Source organism: Mobula birostris, chromosome 18 (genome assembly GCF_030028105.1).
Source record: "Mobula birostris isolate sMobBir1 chromosome 18, sMobBir1.hap1, whole genome shotgun sequence".
NCBI lineage: Eukaryota > Metazoa > Chordata > Chondrichthyes > Myliobatiformes > Myliobatidae > Mobula > Mobula birostris.
This window is the reverse complement of record NC_092387.1, coordinates 37,021,332-37,044,233: the sequence shown is the minus strand read 5'-3', so window position 1 is coordinate 37,044,233 and position 22,902 is coordinate 37,021,332. Positions and strand designations below refer to the sequence as shown.

The following is a 22,902-nucleotide window of genomic DNA, read 5'->3' as shown; positions in this document are numbered from 1 at the left end:
TTCTCTTCTTCTCTTTCCACTGTGAGGTTCAGAACAGGTTTACAGCACTTGTACCTAAATGCACAAAGTCTGTTAATGAAAAAGACTGGAGAGCTATAATTGCGATTTTTCAATGTGATTATGATGAAGACAGGTCAGGGTTGCTGCACCAAAAGAGAAAAGGAAGGGGTTTCACCTAATTCAGATATAACTTGGAAGTATATTCAATCTTCGGGGAGGCAGGCCATAAAGACTTAAGGCATTGCCCAGAGAATAGTAAATAAGCTCCAATTTTACACTTGGGATGTTGGAAGATAAGAGTGAATGAGGTGCAGTGTGATGGCATAGCCTGAAGGATCATTGAGTAAACACAGAAAGAGCCCATCCATTCAGTTTAGAGTCCATGCCAGGTATTCCCAAGAGCAAAGAATCCCATCCATTCAGTTCAGAGTCCATGCCAGGGAGTCCATGCCAGGTATTTCCAAGAGCCAAGAGCCCATCCATTCAGTGCAGAGTTCATACCAGGTATTTCCAGGAGCAGTCTGGTTTATCCCACTTATCTCTATTATATGATTTTAAAAAATCAGTTGATCATTAGTGTAGTATTACTTGAGGACTAAATGTCAACAAGGACTGCAGTATTGCCAATCAATTTTGCATTTTACTGTAATACAGTAGAAAGAATGTTGGTTTAACTTATCTTCAGCAGTGCAATACTCCCTTAAGTCCCACCTCAGAAATGTCCTAGATCAGGACTTGAAACTGCAATTTTTCAGGCTCCAACAGCAGTGACTAAGAGGATGGAATGAACTGTGTTCAGAGGGGAATATTAGAATTAGACTGTTTTGTTCCTTCTCTGGGTGGCCATTTGCATTGTATAGAACACCACTGATAGAATAGATCGAAAGATTATCCAGCATAACCTTAATGCACCAAACTGTGTAACTTTTGGCCAGCTGCAATTAGCCGGTTACACCCATATGACTCCAGCAACAGAGTAAATAGCTTGTTCAATCATCTATCCCACACATTGTTACCGCTGTAACCTTCTGATTTAACCAGCACATAGAGAAGGTCACAAATAAACAAACATGATTGAGCCCAGGCACCAATTACATCAACACATAAAGGAATACATTGTCATTTGTTCCTTTCTCTATCCATTCTATTTCTTCTCAGCATCCATTTCTGTGTGACTTAGTACTGGTTCTATTGTGTTTCATGTATTTGCTGAGTACGCCCACAAAAAAATGAATCTCAGGTTTGTATATGGTAGCATATATGTACCTTGATAATAAACTTACTTTGAATTCAATCAAACAGTCCCTTCTTATTTGCAAACACAATCACGTTTGAATTGATAAAGTGACCTTAACACAGAAACTATGTCAAGATGTTCCACAGCAGAGAAAAAGGACATGATGTCAAAGGGGCACATGGAAAAAGTAAACAGATGGATGGGCAGAACTTTCAAGAATATGCTTAAAGGTGACAAGTAAGACCAAGGTTTATAGGAGTGTGTCTCAGAGAATTTAGAGTACTGGAGTGAAAGAAATGAGAATAAGGAAGCTACTGGTCTTGGCCAGCACAAGGAAGATGCCAAAGTGAATGCCAAGGTGGGAAGCCTTGCAGGATTTCTAGAATGCAGGTGTGATTCTCACTCCACTGCTTGAGAGTTGAAACAGTTAGTGGATCTCCCACCCAGTACAGAAAACATCACAGAAACCTGTTCAAGAATACTTCTCAAACACGTGGTAACCCTTATTTAGCAGGCCAAGGGGCAGAGGGACATTTTGACCTTTGAGTTCCTTTTCAAGCTGCACACATCATCCCAGATTGTACATTTTAAATCTTTCTTTCATTGATGCCTGGCCAAAACCCTGAAATTCTCCACCCATCAAAACAATAGGTTTGCTATCAAAACACCACACTGACTTCAGCAGGTCATGTAGAAGATTCACTACAGATTTTAAAGAATTAGCAGGGGATTCACTACAGATTTTAAAGAATTAGCAGGGATGGGAATCAATGATTAGTTTTAATAAACTTACCACATCCCATTCATTTTTTAAAATTCCGTGGAAACTGTTCAGGCTGTGGTTACAGCACCACCTTGAGTTGTTTAGTGGTATTGCATTTAACTGTATTGCAGAATATTCCGGGGCAAACTCATAGTTTCCATGTGACTTGGCTCATGGAATACCCAACATGGGCTGTTTGCTACATATTCAATGCACTGAGATCGGAGAGCTTGCTTTGCTTATAGTTAAACTCCTGACTTGTAATTGAATATAATGTGGAATCCACCTTTGCTACACACAGATTGCTGGAAAAACTCAGCAGGCCAGGCAGCATCTATGGAGGATAATAAACAGTCGATGTTTCTAGCTGAGACCCTTCATCAGGACTGGAAAGGAAGGGGGCAGAAGCCAGGATACGAAGGAGGAAAGAGGGTGGGGAGTACAAGCTGACAGATGATAAGTGAGACTAAGTGAAGAAGGTCTCAACGGATCTTTATGGCATCAAAGGCCAGGGAGTGGGGCTGAGGAGGGAACGAAAAAAGGATCAGCCATGATTGAATTGTGGAACAGACTCAATGGGCCAAATGGCCCAATTCTGCTCCTATGTCTTATGGTCTAAGAAGGAAAATGGGTAGCGGAGGGAGTGATATAAGAAGCTGGGAGGCTCTAGGCAGAAGAGGTAAAGGGCTGAAGAAGAAAGAATCTGGTAGAAGAGGACAGTGGACCATCGAATAAAGGGAAGGAAGTGGGATACCAGAGGGAGGCGATCAGCAGGTTGTGAGGGTGAGGGAAGAGAAGGGATGTGAGAGCCACCAGAATGGGGGAAAATCAAATATAAAAAAAGCAGTGGAGGAGGGGAGACATAGAGAGGAGTGGTTATCGGAAGTTAGAGAAATCGATGTTCATGCCATCTGATTAGTGACCACACAGACAAAATAGGTGTTGCTCCTCAAACCTGGGTCTGGCCTCATCATGGCAGTCAAGCAAGGTCATGGACAGACACGTTAGTATGAGAATGGGAAGTTGAATTGAAATGGGTGGTCACTGGGAGGTACTGCCTTTTGCAGTGGGCAGAGCTTGATGAATCAATTCCCCAGTCTGCATCAGGTCTCAACAACATAGAGGAGGCTGCACCAGGAGCACCTGGTACAGTAAATGGCACTGCCAGACTCACAGGTGAAATGCCACCTCACCTGGAAGGACTGTTTAGGGCCCTGCATGGTGGTGTGGGAGAGGTGGAGGGGCAGGTGTGGCACTTGTCGCAGTTGTAGCGATAAGATAGATCTGTGGGGTAGACAAATGAACAAGGGTGTCAAGTTGAGGGCGATCTCTGTGGAAAGTGGAGGAAAGGAGAAGGGAAAAATGTCTGGAATTCACATTTTTCTGCTTTTTGAACTGGAGTCTAAGAACAGCTGTTGATGTTAAAGTGCTATTTTGGAAATTCTGGGTGGAAGGTGAAATTCGGATTTTAGAGGAGGAAACCATGTCACGAAGCAGCAGCTAGAGAGGAGGAAAACTCTGCCCTTGTATCCACCTCAGGATGGACCACCTGCTCATCTCCCTACAGCCAAAGAGTTACCCAAGCCTTGGCTAGAGATAGTTCATAAACTCAGTGAAGGAACTTGGGAATTTGGATTCAGTGATGGAAAATGTAGAAGAATCCTATTAAAAGTGCCCGCCACACCTTTTGATCTCATTCGAAAGACTGTCTAAATGCCTCTTAAACATTGCTATCATTTCTGCTGCCACCTCTTCCCTTGACAACTTCTTTCAGGTCATCCTTCAACCACCAACACACCAGAGAAAACAATCCAATTTGTCCAACCTCTCCTTATAGCTAATACTTTCCAATCCAGGCAATATCTCGTTGAACCTTTTCTGCACCCTCACCAAAGCCCTCACATCCTCCCGGTTCTGTGGTGACCAGAAATGCACAAATACTCCAAAAGTGTGACCTAACCAAAATTTTATACAGCTGCAACATAACTTGCTAACTTTTATACCCGTCAACAATCTCCTGAAGGATTCAGCATATTTGCCTCTCGAGAATGCAGGCTTGGTCATCGCTGTGGTGAACTTCAGGCCGGATTGAACTACCGAGGCCGGAGAGCGGAAACAATCTGGTATTGAGCACCATTACTCAGTGTCCTTTAAAGCGCCAAGCCAAATTAAAGTGACAAGGCCCACGAGCAGAAAATGACCTGGTGTTCAGTGCCATCCTGTATTTGACCTATCTCCCTCTCATCTCGCTACTACTACCACTGGACGGGAGATGCAGGAGCCTTGGGTGCCATGCTGCCAGATTTGGGAGACTTGGGAGCAATTGATGTCCTGCAGCTGTCAGTCTCCTGGTCTGGTATCATTCACCTAGGCACTGAATGTAGCTGTGGACTGACTTCTGGGGACTCTGGGGCTCATGTTCTAGAGAGTATTTGTGCACAATTTGTCCTCTTTTGCACATTGGATGTTTGTCTGTCTTTGTTGTGTGTGGCTTTTCATGGATTTTACTGCATTTCTTTATTTTATGGGTGCCTGCAAGAAGATGAATCTCAAGGTTGTATATGGTGTACGTACTTCAATAATAAATTTGAACTTTGAACTTTGCCCCTAGTCAACAAAGCCAAGCCTATTCACTCGTGTTGCCAATTTCAGAAAATTGGACTCGGACCACATGATCCTTCTGAATATCACTGCAACTAAGAGTCCTGCCATTTACTGTATACTTTCCTCTTAAATTAGATCTCCCAAAGTACACTTGTCCAGATTAAACACCATCTGTCACTTCTGTCAAGTCTGTATTCTGCTGTATCCTTTGACAACCTTCCTCACCATCCGTTACTCTACCAATTTTTGAGCCGTCCTCAAACTTACTAATCAGTGTACCTACATTTACATCCAACTCATGTAGATATATCACAGACATAGAGGTTCTGAAATGAATCCCTGTAGAACACTCCTAGTCACAGATCTCCAGTCAGAATAACATCGTCCCACCAGTACCCTCTATCGTCCTTGGCTAAGCTAATTTTGAATCCAGTCTGACAAGTTACTATAGATCCCATGTGCCTTAATCTTTAGGATCAGTCTACCATGAGGGACCTTGTCAAATGCTTCACTAAAGTCCATGTAGAAAACACTCTCTGTCCTACCCTCATCAATCGTCTTCACCACCTCCTCAGAAACTTCATAAGACACGACTTTCCCTGCTCAAAACCACGATGACTATCCCTTATAAGTGCATAATTTTCCAAATGTGAATACATCCTACTGCCAAGAATCTTCTCCAATAATTTCACCACAACTGATATAGGCTCACTGGCCTATATTTGCTGGGTTATCCCCATTGCCCTTAAACAAAAAAAAATTTCCTATTCTCCAGTCCTCTGGGATTTCATTGTGGCTGAAGAGGATACAAAGATCTCTGTCAAGTCAATAGCAATCTCCTCTCTTGTCCTTCTCAATAAAATGGGATAGATGCTATTATGCCCTGTGAACTTATTCACATTAATGTTTTTTCAAGAGAAGCAATATTCCTTCTTCTTGATATTAAGATATTCTGGTATATCAGCATATCCTTCCTTCCTGATCTCAATATCCTTCATGCTCTTTTTCATGGTGGGTACCAATGTGAAGTAGGCATTTAGCACCTTGTCCACTTCCTCTGACACAAGGCATAAATTCCCTAATTTTTTCTAGAATATCTCTACCCATAAAACTGCAAAATCCTAAGACATAATGTGCAATGGCTCCTTCCTGTTCTTGTAGTCAAAGCAAGCATAGAAGGCATTGAGCTCATCTGGAAGCGAAGCTCTGCTATCCCCTATGTCGCAAGATTTAACTTTGTAGGAGCTTATGGTGTTCAAATCCTGCCACAGCTGTCAAGCATCCCTCGTTTATTCCCATCTAGTCCAGAATCTCCACTTCGCCTGAGAGATGGCTTTCCGGAGATCATACTTGCACTTCTTGTAGCAAATTCTGGATTTCAGTGTTCATCCAGTGCTTCTGACTGGGCTAAACCCTGAACTATTTTGTGGAGACACACTCATCTATAACTGTTTTAATAAAGTCTCTGGTGTGGTCATTCCGGTCCTCTGATGGACCAGTCCACTGACTCAAGGCAATCCTGTAACCGTTCCTCAGCCTCCAGCGACCACCTCTTAGTTGTCTTGATCTCTGGAGCCTTGGCTTTAAAGCTCTGTCTGTATGCAGGTAGTAGGAGTACAGCCAAATAATCCGACTAACCAAAATGCTGTCTCAGGAAGGAAGGATAGGTATTCCTTATTGTCATGTAGCAGTGCTCTGGTGTGTTAGGACCTCTGGTGCAACAGATTACGTGCTGGTGATAATTGGGCAGGAATTTCTTCAAACAGGTCTGGTTAAAGTCACTGTCTATAATTTAAAAAGTGACGGGATGGGCTGATTCTTGTCTGCAGACAATATCATGCAGTTTCGCGAGCTGGTGGCATGTAAACTGTGGTCAGGATCATGGATGAGATCTTCTGAGGCAAATAGAGAGGTCTGCATTTAATTATTAGGCATTCATCAGTAGAACAAGAAGTCGACATAACCCCGGTGTCCAGGCATCAATGAGATTTGACTAAAAAGCACATGCCAGCACATTTTTCTTACCGGAGTTCATGGTTTGATCCATTCTGAAAATCACAAAAGCATCTGGTCGTATCACTGCATCCAGAGTGTAACTCTTAACCAAGTTTCAGTGCAACCAACAGTTAAGCTCTGCCTCACCTGCCTCAGATACAGCAGCCTTTAGGGAATGCTGCACAAAGAATTCCAAGTCCCTTTGCACCTCTGATTATTGAATTTTCTCCCCATATAGAAAATAGTCTATGTCTATATTCTTTATACCAAAGTACATAACCATATACTGCCCTACACTATATTCCATCTGAGACTTCCTTGCCTGTTCTTATAACCTAAGTCCTTCTGCAGACTGCCTGCTTTCTCAACACTATCTGCTTCTCCACCTATCTTCATATGTCCACAAACATGATCACAAAACCACCACTTCCTTCATCCAAATCATTGACATGTAACATGGAAAGGAGCGGTCCCATCATCGACCCTTGTGGAATATCACCAGTCACCGGCAGCCAGCCAGAAAAGTCTCTCTTTAATCCCACACTTTGCCTCCTACCAGTCAGCTAATCTTCTATCTCTGCCCGTATCTTTCCTGTAATACCACGAGCTCTTATCTTGTTTAGCAGTTTCCTGTGCAATACTTTGTCAAATGCTTCTGAAAATCTATGTAAAGAACACCCACTGACTCTTCTTTGTCTATACTGCCTACTGTTTTCTCAAATAATTCCATCAGATTGGTCAGACAAGATTTCCCCTTAAAGAAACCATGTTGACTCTGGCCTGTTTTATCATGTACCACCAAGTACCCTGAAACCTCATCCTTAATTATCGACTCCAACATCTTTCCAAACACTGAAATCAGGTTAACTGGTCTGTAATTTCCTTTCTTTTCCCTCCCACGCTTCTTAAAGGGTGGAGTGCCATTTGCAATTTTCCAGACCACAGGTGGCTTTCCAGGATCTAGTGATTCTTGAAAGATCATTACTAGTACCTCCACAATCTCTTCAGCTACTTCTATCAGAACACTGGGGTGTAGTCCTTCTAGTCCAGGTGATTTAACTACCTTCAGCTTCCCAAGTACCTTCTCCTTTGTAATGGCAATGACACTCATTTCTGCCTCTGACACTGTCATATTTCTAGCATTCTACTGGTATCTTCAGAAGAGAAGATCGACATAAAATACTTACTAAGTTCTTCCGCCATTTCCTTGTGTCCCGTTACTACCTCTCCAGCATCATTTTCCAGTGGTCCAATATCCACTTTTGCCTCTCTTTTACACTCTATACATTTTCCCTGGCTACCCTTGTGTAAAGCACCTTCTGAATTTTCTTTAATGCTACTTTCTGGTGACATTTAATTGTTCCTGTTAGCCCTCCAGATTCCTTGTTCAGGTTCTTTCCTGCTTCCTTTGAGTTCCTTTGTGACATCTCCTTCCCTGTACTCTCTTGCTGATCCAAGCCAATAGACAAAAGACAATAGGTGCAGGAGTAGGCCATTCGGCCCTTCGAGCCAGCTCCGCCATTCACTGTGATCATGACTGATCATCCACAATCAGTACCCTGTTCCTGCCTTCTCCCCATATCCCTTGACTCCGCTATCATTAAGAGCTCTATCTAACTCTTTCTTGAAAGCATCCAGAGAATTGGCCTCCACTGCCTTCTGAGGCAGAGAATTCCACAGAAGCCAAGTGTTGATCAAGAATTGAATTAAGGAAGATCCATTGCCCCTAATAAAATATAAATCATTAGTTTTGGAATCCATGCTCCTCATATTTTCAGTGATGTGTTAACACTCCTCACAAAGCTTTCAGATATTCATGCACTCATCAATCAACACATAAATGTCAGCTGGAAGTTTGGTATTAGTAAAGCTGATTTTAACATTCCTGTCATAATAATGAATGCTATTAAGAACAGATTAACATATCAAAGTTAGAAGGTACAGAAGGTAGTTTGCATGTTAGAACAAAAAGCAAATAGAAGATTGAATAGTAGATTGGTATTGATACCAAACCTATTGAACGTTGAAAGGCTTAGACCAAGTGAATGTGGAGACGATGTTTCCTGTGGTGGGGGAGTGTAGGATCAGAAAGCACAGGCTCAGAATAGAGGAGTGTTCATCTAGGACAGAGATGAGGAGAAATTTCCTTTAGCCAGAGGGTGGTGAAACTATGGAATTTGGTGTATTTAAGGCAGAGGTTGCTAAGTTCTTGATCAGTTTGGACATGAAAGGTTGTGGGAAAAAGGCAAGAGAATGGGGTTGAGAAGGAAACAGATTAGCCATGATGAAATGGTGGAGCAGAATCGATGGGCTGAATGGCCTAATTCTCCTACATCTTATAGTCTTATGGTCATATGCTGGTGTCTATAATCATGGAGAAAACATTTATCTTGTAGGGATGAATAATGTAAACAAATGAAGTCAATTAATCCAAAGAACAGCAGGGATTGCTGGGCAGAATGGCTCGAAGAGCCAGAAGGGCTTAATTTAATTTGAAACCTCTTTGCCCATGCCCAAATCCATCTATGTTCTTCTAAAAACACCCTGCTTCCTCAACACCACCTGCCCTTCCAACTATCTTTGTATCATCCACAAACTTGGCCAAAAGCCCATTGATTCCATCACCCAAATCAACATCAAAAAAGCGCCCCCAACACCGAACCCTGTGGCACACTACTAATCACGGATAGCCAACCAGAAAAGGCCTCATTTATTCCCACTCTTAGCCTTCTGCCAATTTCTATCCGTTCTAGTACCTTCCCCGTTATATCATGGGCTCTTATTTTGTTAAGCAGCCTCATGTTCAGCACTTGTCAAAGGCCTTGTTAAAATCCAAGTAAACAACATCCACTGACTCTCCTTTATCTGCTCTGTCTGTTATATCCTCAAAGAATTCCAACAGATTTGGCAGGCAAGATTTTCCCTTTAGAAAACTATGCTAACATTGGCCTATTTTATTATTTGCCTCCAAGTATCCAAACGCCTCATCCTTAAAAATAGACTCCAACACCTTTCCAACCACTAAAGTCAGGCTAACTGGCCTATAATTTCCTTTCTTCTGCCTCCCTCCCTTCTTAAAGAGTGGAGTGCCATTTGCAATTTTCCAGATTTCAGGTGCCATTCCAGAACCTAGTGATTCTTGAAAGATCATTACTAATACCTCCACAATCTCTTCATCTACCTCCTTCAGAACCCTGGGGTGTAGTCCTTCTGGTCCAAGTGACTGATCTAACTTCAAACTTTTCAGCTTCCCGAGCACTTTCTTCTGAGTGATCGCAATGACACTCACTTCTGCCCGACACTTTCACACTGCTGGCATTCTGCTAGTGTCTCCTACTGTGAAGACTGACACAGAAATACTTACTAAGTTCCTCTGCCATTTCTTTGTTCCCCATTACTACCTCTCCAGTGTAATTTTCCAAAATCCACTCCCGTCTCTCTTTTACTCCGTCTATATCTGAAAAAACTTTTTGTATCCTCTTTTATACTATTGGCTAACTTACCTTTATATTTCAACTTTTCTCTGCTTATTTTTTTTTAAGTTGCCTTCTGTTGGCTTTTAAAAGCTTCCAAGTGCTCTACCTTCCCACTATTTTTTGCTATATTTTATGCCCTCTCTTTTGCTCTTATGCTGTCTTTGACTTCTCTTGTCAGCTGTAATTTCCTTATCCTCCCTTTAGAATAATTCTTCATCTTTAGGATGTATCTATCCTGCACCTTCCAACATTTTATATTGGAGGCAGAGAGTCATAGAAACAGGCCCTTCAGCTCTCTGAGTCTGCACTGAGGATCAACCACCCATTTACAATCATCCTACATTAATTCCATTCTCCTTATATTCTCTCAACTTTTCCCTACCTACACTATTTACCTAAACTCTGAGAGAATTTATAGTGGCCAACCAACCCACACATCTTTGGATTATGGGAGGAAACCAGAGCACCTGGAGGAAACCTATGTGGTCACAGGGAAAACATGCAAACTCCATATAGATAGCACCTGCAGTCGGGTTTGAACCCAGATCTGTAACACTGTGATGCAGCAACTCTGTAAGCTGTGGCACTGCGCTACCCCACATAAATTTTACGCAGCGAGAACTTGATCAACAATGCATGGATGCAGATGTAATCAAAGATTGCACAGGAAGCCAGAAGAACCTAACTCTTGAAGGCAGAATAGAGGGTTAATGGCAGGATTCTTAACAGAGTGGAGGAACAGAGGAATCTTGGTGTCTATGTCCATAGATCTGTCAAGGTTACTACTCAAGTTGATGGAGTGGTTAAGAAGGCCTTCATTTGTTAGGGGACTGAGGTCAAGTGAGTTAATATTGCAGCTCAATAAAACCCTGGTTAGACCACACATGGGATATTGTATTCAGTTACGTTTGCCTCATTATAGGAAGGATGTGGAAGCTTCAAAGATTTGCCAGGATGCTGCCTGGATTAGGGAGCACGTCTTAGGACGATAGGTCGGGTGAGCTCGGGCTTTTCTCTTTGGAGCAAAGAAGGATGACAGGCTACTTGGTAGAGGTGTACAAAATAATAAGAGGCATAGATCGAGTGGATAGCCAGAGACTTTTTCATGGGCGAACATAGCCAATACCAGGGGACATCATTTCAAAGTGATTGGAAGAAAGTATTGGGGATTGTCAGATGTAAGTTTTTTTACACAGAGAGTAGTGAGGGTGTGGAACACCCTGCCAGGGTTGGTGGCAAGGGCAGATACATAGGGGGCATTTAAGAAACTCTTAGATAGGCACATGGATGATAGAAAAATGGAGGGCTATCTGGCGGGAAGGGTTAGGTTGATCTTAGTGTAGATTGAAAGGTAGGCACAACATCGTGGGCTGAAGGACCTGTACTATGCTGTGATGTTCTATGTTCTAACTTAAAGCAAATTGAGTGAGAAAAACACCAGGAAGGAAGTTGTGCAATATATGTTTTAAATTTGAATACTCAAGTAATTGCCTGAACACTTGCAATGAAACAAAATCCAGCTTTCAGGAAAGGCCGAACAAACTACTAAATTTTTCTTTGGAACTTGATAAGAGTTCTGTAAAATTTTGGATATATTTATAGGGTAAATATAGAGAGGATATTTCCACTTATTAGGTGTTGAATCCTAGAGACTAACAACTACTAAATAATTAGCAATTCCAAAAGAATTCAGAAGCATCTTTTCCAAGAAGGTGTGGTACTTTGCTTTGAGTGGAATTGGAGAAAGCTTCAGTTAAAAACAAGTATGTACCCGTCGGGCCAAATGAATTGTGCCAGTACGATAACTTCAAAGAAGCAAGAATAAATAAGATTCTAATCTGCTTATTTCATAGATTTGTAAGTAAAACCTTACCTTTTCTTGTCCCTTTTTCGGTTAATTTGCTTAGATCCGTTATCATCTATTGTTGACCCTCCAGCCTGTAGAAAATGTCCCTATTTAATCAATCAAATCCCTTCTGACTGATTAAATAGGGACAGTATCTACAGGCTGAAGAGTCAGCAAAGGATGATCCGGAGTTACGCAAATTAATGGAAAAAAGGGACAAGAAACAGCAAGATTTTTGTAAAATCTCCTTCACATTCTGTGCTTAACCGGGTTTCAAAAGCAGGAGCAAGGATAACACGCTATAGTTAAACTGTTACCTCATTTAGCAAGTAGGAGGGATTCCCAGGAAGCAGAGCATTATTGGAATTAGTGCTAAGAGAAGCCAATGTAGCATTGTAAATGGAAAGATGCCACAAGCATGCCACGAACCCGGCATAAACTCTTACCCCCACCCCCTGCTGCAGCATGCCACAATACTGGGAAACTGGGTGCCAGGACTCTAGCAGAAGCTGAGAACTTTTGAAGTAGATACCTTATTGATCCCAAAGGAAATCACACTGTCACAGTATCATTACAAGTGCACGGATATAAATATTAGAAGAGAAGTAGAAAGATTAAAAAGGAAGTCAACACAAATTGTTTAACAAGAGGGGATCATCACTTCCCTGGCTATAAGGTGACTCATTATAGAGCCTAATGGTAACAATGACCTCATATCTCTTTGAAGCAGTGCAGTTGTCTTAGTCATTTACCTAAAGTGCTCTTCTGATCAGCCAAGGTGGCATGCATTATCTAAATACATGGCCAAAAGTGAGAGAGAACCCAGAGAGATGGAGAGATTTAATCATGAGTGACATCTTCATATACAATTAACAGAATATATTGAGTGCTGAAGAAGTCTGCTCAAAATGACATCATTAAGTTGGTTCGACACATCGCATCCTCCGCTCTAAATTGTGTGAGAGCATCACACACTCTTCTCTCTGAGAATAATCTGTAATGGAAAGATTCACAGGTTGTCCAGTTGTTTTACTGCATATAATTGAAGTTATTTCCGTACCTTTACACTTTTCTTATGCAGTGGAAGGTGACCTGATGGAAGCATATAAGATCCTGTTGAAGCTTTTACTACGTTGATGTGGAAATGATGTTATCCTGATGGAGAATCTAGACCTAGGGCTCATTATTTAAAATTAATCAGGCACTCACTTAAGACATAGGTGAGACATTTCTTTCTGACAAATCAAATCAAGTTTAATTATCATTCAGACCAAACATGGATACTGTCGAATGAGACAGCATTCCTCTGGGGCCCAGATGCATAATAAAATATTCAAAATAGTGAGAGAGAAAACACACACACAGACGCACACTCACACAAACACACACAATTGAGTGGAAAAGCAAATTGTGCAGAGGATACAGAGAGTCTGCAGAGAGATATAGATAGGTTAAGTGAGTGGGCAAGGGTCTGGCAGATGGAGTACAATGTTGGTAAATGTGAGGTCATCCACTTTGGAAGGAAAAATGAAAGATCAGATTATTATTTAAATGGTAAAAGATTGCAGAATGTTGCTGTGCAGGACTTGGGAGTGCTTGTGCATGAATCACAAAAGGTCGGTTTGCAGATGCAGCAGGCTATCAAGAAGGAATGTTGGCCTTCATTGCTAGAGGGATTGAATTTAAGAGCAGGGAGGTTATGCTGCAGCTGTATAAGGTACTGGAGAGGCCGCACCAGGAGTACTGTGTGCAGTTCTGGTCTCCTTACGTAAGGAAGGATATACCGTTTTTGGAGGCGGTGCAGAGGAGGTTTAAGACAAGGTGGGTAGACTTTTGCATAGTAGGGGAATTAAGGGTTATGGGGAAAAGGCAGGTAGGTGGAAGTGAGTCCACGACCAGATCACCCATGATCTTATTGAATGGTGAAACAGGCTTGATGAGCCAGATAGCCTACTCCTGCTCCTATTTCTTATGTTCTTATGTTCTTAAGTTCACCAGGTTGATTCCAGAGATGTGAGGGTTAGACTATGAGGAGAGATTGAGTTGCCCGCGTCTGTACTCGCTGGAATTCAGAAGGATGAGAGGAGATCTTATAGAAACATATAAAATTATGAAAAGGATAGATAAGATAGAGGCAGGAAGGTTTGTTTCCACTGGTAGATGAGACTAGAACTAGGGGTCATAGCCTCAAGATTCTGGGGAGTAAATTTAGGATGGTGATGAGGAGGAACTGCTTTTCCCAAACAGGGGTGAATCTGTGGAATTCTCTGGCCAATGAAGAAGTGGAGGCTACCTCAGTAAATACAGTTAAGACAATATTGGATAGATGTTCGCATAGTAGGAAAATTAAGGGTTATGCGAAAAAGGCAGGTAGATACAGATGAGTCCATGGCCAGATCAGCCATGACCTTATCGAATGGTGGAGCCAGCTCGACGGGCCAGATGGCCTACTTCTGATGTTTTTATGTTCTTACCCAATCCACCAGATTCCACGATAATTTACCTCATCTTCAGTTTTTAGATTCTGAGGTGACTGATGAGGCCAATGTGGGACCAGCAGATGGGGCAGGATGTGTTTGGTAGGGCAGATGGATAGTTGAAGAGGTAGCATACTTATGTCACTTGGACCTGAGGATCTCAGTGTCATCTGAGAAGCTGCATCTCCATTTTGAGAGGTCAAGGTTTAGGGATTCCATGAAACAGCTGGTAAAGTAGATTTTGAGAACATTCTGGAACATTCTCAGAACTCTGATAGAGTGCCAGTTTTGGGAGTGTACATTCAGGAATGGAAGTACCATGGAAAATCCAAAGAGGCAAGTTACTGAAATTAAGACATCCATACTGGGGATGTTGACTTGGGAGAGGATGCTAACTTCAGTTCAGATACCTTCCTGGTGGATTTGATAGGCTTTGCAGAGATAGCATATCTTTTCCTTCCTTTGAAGACCTTGCTGTACGTAATCCAAGCTTCAGAAACATTCACACAGATCCTTGTATGTAGGCACAGCAAGTAATTAGGAAGCAAGTCTGACACTGTCCTTTTTTTGGTTTATTATTTCCTGTCAGTCACCTCATGTACAACTTAGCATCACTTTATGGACATACAATCAATCTATGTACAGAAGCTGTCTTATGTATTTACAGTATATTTATTGTGTTTTTTATTATTATTACACTCTTCATCTTTCGCGGTTTTTTTTTGTTCTGCATCAGATCCGAAGTATCAATTATTTCATTCACCTTTATAGTTGTGTTCAGGAAATGACATTAAACAAACTTGAATCTTGAATCTTTCTCCCTTTTATTCCATGGTCCACTATCACCTCCTCTCAGATTCCTTTTTCAGCCCTTTACCTCTTTCACCTATCACCTCCCAGCTTCTCAAGTCATTCCCCCTCCGCTACCCACCTAACTTCCCCTTCACCTGGTCTCACCTATCACCTGCCAGTTTGTACTCCTTCCCTTCCCCCTGCTTCTTCCCTATTCCTTTCCGGTTCCGATGAGGGGTTCAGGTTTGAAACATTGACAGCTTATTCACTAATACAAATGCTGCCCAACCTGCTGAGTTGTTCCGTCACTTCCTCTGCGTTGCTCAAAATTTGCAGCATCTGCCGAATTCCACTTCTTACAAGGTGTATTCTATAATATGTGCATCAGTATCATTATAGCTTTGATAACGCATCCACAGTGGCATTGCTCGGATGTTCCGTATTCAATATCACTCTCCTATGGGAACCAGAAGATTGCAGACCTATCACAGAAGTTGCAGACCTTCATCCAAGAATAGTCTGAAAGGACTTGTGGTTGGTTGCCATTGTGAATAGTCGACCTAAAAGAGCCAGCTAGTAAATTATGATACCAAGCATGATGACTATGTCTCCCTTTTCTATGCTAGCACAGTTCCTCCAGCTTTGTGAGTATACGTAATGTACACCAAGACAGCTCTCTCAACCCTTGTCCACTGTCTTGCCAATGATGCCTTAAAGAAATTCCTTGAGATAATGTGGTAAGATGGATCAGCAAATTTGCTGATAACATCAAGACTGAGGAAGTAGTACATAGTGAGGAAGGCTAACAAAGCTCGCAGCATGATCTTGACCAGCTGGGAAGATGGGCTGAAAAGTGGCAGATGCAATTACATCCAGACAAGCGTGAGGTATTGTACTTTAGGAGGACAAACGAGGATTGAACTTACACAGTGAATGGTAAGGCACTGAGGAGCCAGGTAAAACAAAAGGACATGGGAATATGGACCACAATTCCTTGAAAGTAACATCACAAGTAGAAGGATTTGAAAAGAGAGCTTTTGGCACGTAGACCTTCATATATCTGGACGTTGAGTACAGGAGTTGGGATTTTATGTCGAAGTCGCACAAGATGTTGGTAAGGCTAAATTTAGAGTATTGCATGCATTTCTGGTCATCTACCTACAGTAAAATTATCAATAAGGTTGAAAGATTGCAAAGAAAATTTACAAAGATATTGCTGGGAGTTGAGGACCTGAGTTATAGGGAAAGGCTGAATAGGTTAGAACTTTATTCCCTGGAATGTAGGAAAATGAGGGAAGATCTTATACAAGTATATGCAGTTTGAAGGATATAGATAGGTTAAATGCATGCAGGTTTTTTTCCCCCTTCAGTTTGGATGAGACTAGAACTGGAGGTCATAGGTTTAGGTGAAAGGGAATCAAAGGGGAAACTTTTCACTCAGAGAGTGGTGCAAGTGTGGAGCAAGTTGCCAGCAAAAGTGGTAGATATGGGTTCAATTGTAACACAGAAGTTTGGATAGGTTACATGGACAGGAGGGTTTGGAGGAATAAGATCTGGAAGCAGGTAGATGGGACTCTGAAGAAGATTGGGTTAGTATTTGCTGGATGGGCCAAAGGTCGTATTTCCATGCTATAGTACTCTATGACTCAATGACTTCACACCTTACTGGTATTGATAGTTGATTTCATATTGGCTTTCAACGTAAATATACATCTAAATATAAAATTAGATCCACAGCTACTATTGTGAGTATTATATGAATAGTGAGGAAATAAGGTAGAAGGGCTTTTGGAATCATGTATCTCAGCCACTTCAGTTCTCCTTTCTAGAACATATTGCACAAACCACCATCTCAGTAAAAAAACATTAGTAACAAACAAGAGCAGTGCTCCAAAATTCAGTCAGGCCATGGCTTATGTGATCTTGGTCTCAACTCACATTGCAGATTGATCTCTTCACTTTGAAACTGTATTCTCTGATTAGCTCATCCTGGGTGAAGATTTCCATTGCTTCTGCAATCAGGTAAATATCCTTTGGCAATCATTAAAATTTGATGTACCAGTTTGGCTTTCTTCATTGAGTTGTTGTACTCTGAATAATTTGACAGTTCTTCTCGGTGGGATTCAAGCACATCACATCAGCTTCTTCACCACTTTTGGCCCATTTCCCTGACCAGGTTAACGACTTTTTTGTTATTCTTTGGGGAAAGTGTCACAAAATCTTTTGAAGTTTTGACACGTTCAGGCTGCACATGTCATCGAACAAAATTTCCTTATTATTGCCTAATCTTCACCACCATTGATGATCTGAGAGAAGGCATTAAGTAAACAATAAGCTCTGAATATTGCTACTACCCTGTGATCCAGCAAGGATATTGTGTGGCAGGAAATCAAGCTTAACATTTTCTAATAATTATCAAGTTTATCAGACCTAGAGTTTTATCTCAGATAAACAATATCTTAATTTCAAGGTTTTATCTGGCAAAAACTTGTTTCCACAGAAGGTTTGCACAAAGAAAACACCATTTTCATGCTCCTAACTTCAAACCTTCACACATCATTTTCAATTGTTTTACCATTTCTCCCCTTGTGCCTTTGCACAATCAGTATTATTCTTACACTGAGAATTTGATTAACTGATAAATTTCAGGCTTTCCAAACTAGATCTATCCTTACAAGTTGAGGCCATGTGCCTTTTCTTGCATTTTGAAACATTTTGCTGCTCTGATTTGGCATACCTGTAATGTCTGATCCCTGATCTATACCAATCCAGCTTTTCCCATCTCTCATTTTTCACCACAATTCCCTCATGTGACTCAGGTTTAATGTTGGAACCTCTCCATTGCTACTGGTGTTTGCCAATATACAATGTTAACATTATGCAGTTGCCAAATTCTTTTAACATTTTTGGAATTTCCATCCATGTGGTAATGTTACATGAACATTGAAATGCTAACTCCTGTGCATTCAACAATTTACATTGAATTTCTTTGTTAAACCGCACAGAAACTTGCCCCATAGCAGGTAATTCAAGAAGCCACTGAAATTGGGGTCAAGATATAATCACTGTCCATTAATCGCTAATGGTCTCTGCTGACCTTTAGTTTCATGTATCTTCCCATAATCTCTTCAAAAAACAATAATCTCATGAAATTTTTTTTTTATTTTCCATGATGTCAGAAAGTCTTTTCCGGCTGAAAACCCACAAGTATCTGAGCATGTTTGGTTTCCTATAGCTTTGAAGGGCCACATTATGAACAGGCACACTATCACTTTCACCCAAAACTACAATTACATTGTTTGCTCTAAAGCACACCTCCATCAGTTCTACATAAGAAATGCAGGGCTCATTGCTTTACCATAAACACCAAGATTCTTGATAGAGTTGTATTAGATTTGAGTTGTCGCCTTCCCAATTAAACAGATTAAGAGGTTGATCCATGGCATTCCGCATGCATTTCTGCTGTATTCAAGTCTGAAGCTGAGGTCTGTCATTTCAAGTCTGTACTTTAAAATTTCTGTAACTCACCCTACCACCACTAATATACAATCAGTAGGTGAATTTGATAACTTTATTACTCTGGGTTACTAAGTTTCTAAGTCTCCGGTGGAACAGGGTGAATTGCGTGAGGAGTAATAAGCAGGCACCACAGCAAGTTTCAAAAAGTATATTTGGTTTATTCAAGGTTGTTCCCAGACCATGTACATAAAATGTGTCCACAACAATATATAATGTGACATTATATGCTGATACAATACTACAAAGGATGTAATTGAATGGATACTTAAAATAACAGGGGAGAGGTACAGCAGAAGATAAGTTTATTAAAGGAATTCCAAATCTTGAAGGCATGATTGCCAGAAACAAGCCAAATTAAACTGGAGATCAGAAAAGAATATGGAGTTATGGAAACAAAGAGGCTATAGAGATATAAATGAGCGATATGGATAATGAGGACGTTTTATCAACAGAGAATACAGAATCAATATCAAATGTAATACCTTTTTTAAAAAATTATCATTATAACTAAAATATGGCTGTTTAGCCATCCATTTACATTGGCCAGTGCTAGAAACATTTCAATTGCTGCCAAAAATATATCATTCATTCTATTATAAAAATCAAACCTTTATTAAAAAATTAAATTTAAGATAAATGTTTCAAAAATACCAATGGAAATAGACAAGCTTGTCTTCTCAAAATGGCTTCAACTGTAGTGTTTTGATTATGTCGAGAATCTCTTTGCCACTTTACATCAAACAGGAATGCCACAGAGATATCCTGATCATTTGGATTTTTATGGTGCTTTAAGGCAAAAGTTACAGATCAACCTGCCTGTTGATATTTCAAAGTCTAGATCATAGCCACAGCCTCTTGTGTGCAGTTGCCATGTGTGCTGGGAACTCTTCTGTTGTCTGATTTACAGTGGGTCTTCTGTGTTTCCTTTGTCAGCATTTCCAGAAGGGTATTTTGAGTGATAGAGCCAAACTCCACTGCGAAGGTCCCATAGAAAACGAGGATAATAATAGTGAAAATCCATTCGCAAATAGCCGCTGCATGCTGAAGATCTGAGCTTTGCTGAATGAAGAAGACCCCACCTAATAAGGCTGTTAAGGAACTTCATGAGAGGTTAAATTGGATAAGGGTATTGCCTTCATACTGAAGTTCTACATTGTATTCTGGGTATAATTTAATATCATATTTCAGGTTTTTTGTGCAGATTTGATCAGCTTAATATCTCAGATGATTGAACTAGATTGTGTTTAGCTGCAGCACATTGCACTAAGTAAACAGGGCCGTGCACCATGGTTCCCATATATGTGTACCTAGCTGTACCGGGTGCAGTACAGAGAGCCAAATCTGCTGGCCTCCACATTCTTAAACACGAGAAAATCTGAAGATGCTGGAGGAACTCAGTAGGCCAGGCTGCAACTATGGAAAAGAGTTAACAGTCAAAGTTTCGGGCAGAGACAGTCCTGATGAAGAGTCTTGGCCCAAAACTTTGATTGTTTACTCTTTTCCATAGCTGCTGCCTGGCCTACTGAGTTCCTCTAGTGTTTTGTGTGTTTCCTCCACATTCTTAAGATGGCAAAACACCAACAAGGCCTCTGGTGGTCTGATGCTGAGGTTCCACCTCTAAAATGCTCCTGACAGGCTTCAACATAATGCAAAGTTCATGTCAAAACCGTTGAGGAAGTTGAATTAATAAGTCCTTTAAAATTGGAGTGACTGATAGAAATACTGTAAAGTTAAATAAAATGCAGTAAAACTCAAATTAAAACAAACTATTTTTAAGACTTGCTCTCCCTGCTAACTACTGGACTGGTGGACCTATTGAAGTCAATAGGATCTCAGATACAGTACCTGGACTGATTTGGCATAGAATCCAAGTGGTGGTTTTCCAGCATAATACTGGGAAACCCAGAAGGATGGATCCCTTCCACTGAATTTCATGTGAATCAGAAGGTGTGGTGGAAGATGCATGGAAATCTTAGACTCACTGAAATGTCAATGCCTGAATATTGACAATTGCAATCAGAGTTGTTGACTTCAGCTATCAAGATAGATCTTAATGCTCCAGATTAAATTCCAATTATTATTTTGGATTGCAATCTTGGTAGCTCTCAACAGAAATCAGAAATATTTCGGCATTAGTCCTAATTTCCACAGTCTGTTGAGAAAATGATAACTTACTATGCTCTCTGTAGTATACAGACATTAAGGAGGTTGGATTAAGACAAGTCCAGAATTCTACTGGTAATTCCATGATCTCACAAACTAGTTGTGCAAAAGAGGATGTTGTCAATTCTGCATTATTCCTAGAGTTCATATGCTCTAAAGTAAAATTGACTCTAATTTTCTAAGCTCTAATCTTCAATTTTTAATGACTCATAAACAAAATAGGTGCAAATAAAAGAGAAAAACAGTTTAGTTTAAGGCTGCATAATTTTCTGCAGTTTGCTTGCACCAGCATCTAGAAAAATTCAGAAGGATATGATCAGCAAGTATAGATCTTAATCGAAAAAGAAGTTAAAAAGATATGCCACCAAGTTGTAGTAGGGTGTAAAAAGAGTAGGGTTGTGATAATGGAGGATTTTAACTTTCCCAATTTTGATTGTCATTGTGTAAAGGGCCTAGATGGGGTGGAACTCAGAAACTGTATTCGAGAGAGATAGTCCCACTGGGGAAGGATTATACGTGAGGGAACGAGGAATGGCAAGCAGTGGAAATATCTGCAGAGGAACCCTCTGGGATCAGCAGCCATGGTCCAGAAAGTTCTGAAAGTCAGGTTCTAGAGTTATGGTCTTAATTGGCGGGGTAAGTTGATTTCAGCAGTATAAGTTGAAAGTAGATTCGGAGAAGCTGATAAGTGGAAAAACAACTCTGATCAACGGAAGGCTTTTAAAGGCTAGATCTGAAGGAGGAAAAGAGCCTGAAGAAACTGTAAAGGGAGAAGGATGAGTCGGATGTCGGTAGAAAAGAGCTGTTGAAAATGGCTGTCATTGACACTTGAAAGAAAGAACTAAAGAGCAGCAAGAACAAAAAGATGTTGAATTGAAAGTCAGGACAAGCTGAAAGTGGTGTGAGACAATGCTGCTGAAAGGTAAGAGAACAGATGATGTTGTGTTGTAGTAAACTCAAATCAGAGGATTGTTGGAGTAGGGGCTGATTTGAGAGTGGCTTAGAAGAATGTGTCAATGATCTGCAGGATTTCTACTGCTGATTCTGCACACTGCTTTAAAGAGATGTTCAAAGAAAAGGATACTAAGGGCAAGGTTGATGAAAGCCAGAGCGGTAAGAACGGCTCGACAGTGACCTATCCGATAATCCAGCGAATTCTTTGCAATCTTGTAGGTGAGGATGGTTTGGAAAAAGATGAACAACATACTATTGGGAAATCCTATCCCAGCACCAATGTAGTGTATCACTTTAGCATTGTCAACCTGCAGGCACAAGAAAATACAGTTGTTAAATACAATTTTCTTTCAGTTATTTTTTTCAGCAGAATGTTATCCCCGATGAAAGCAACATGTGCTTACCTTCCTTCCAAACTACACTAACACATCCTTTTATAAAGTCATTTAGCCCAAGTTACTATTTGAAGATTATTTTGTGGACTCATTGGCGTCGGGGCCGGTGCACTTCACCAGAAGTGGTGTGGCACGGCATCCAGGGTGGAGTCGGTGCCCCCCCAGTGTTCACTCAGCGAAGAGAAGCTCTACTGTGGTCGACTGAAAATTTCGATAGGCTGGGGGGAGGTCTGGGTCTGAACTATATTTGTGTGGTTGTATGTAACTGATATTCTATATTGGCTTGTTGTCTTGTATGTGCGAGGACTGGGGGGGGGGTGGCATCAGGGCCAGCGGACTCCACTGGGGGCAATGTGACACAGTGTTCAGGCTGGAGTCAGTGTGGCCCCCCCCAAGTGTTCAATCGGTAGGAGAAAGGCTGTATTGTGGTTGACACTGGATTGATGGTGCAAGTTTTGGTCTCTTTTTTTGCATGAATGGGATGCCATTTGTACATGCTACCTTGTGTGTGCTTTGTGCTGTCTGTAGGGTTTTTAGGGAGGATCTTGGCATGGAGCTTCCACTTGAATATCAGTATACCCCAATAGCATATTTCTGTATTTATTTCGTGATTCCCTCAGCTTGTAATGGTAATTATCCATTTTTCTCCCATCTTTTGTCAATTATCTTGGGTGGAACTTA

The 22,902-nt window shown here is 41.0% G+C and overlaps 1 protein-coding gene across 2 annotated transcripts in view; it reads right to left on the bottom strand.

Moving 5' to 3' along the window:
- Nucleotides 1-18,846: 18,846 nt before the first annotated feature.
- LOC140212057 (transmembrane protein 150A-like) overlaps nt 18,847-22,902 on the bottom strand; it is a 78,555-nt gene continuing 74,499 nt past the window's right edge. For both annotated transcript variants that reach the window (XM_072282522.1, XM_072282523.1), the window contains 2 exons: nt 21,957-22,134; nt 18,847-19,788 (listed from right to left, as the gene is read on the bottom strand). In XM_072282522.1, coding sequence (XP_072138623.1) covers nt 19,544-19,788; nt 21,957-22,134 — 423 coding nt within the window. In that variant the 3' untranslated portion in view covers nt 18,847-19,543. The remainder of the gene's footprint in view (nt 19,789-21,956; nt 22,135-22,902) is intronic.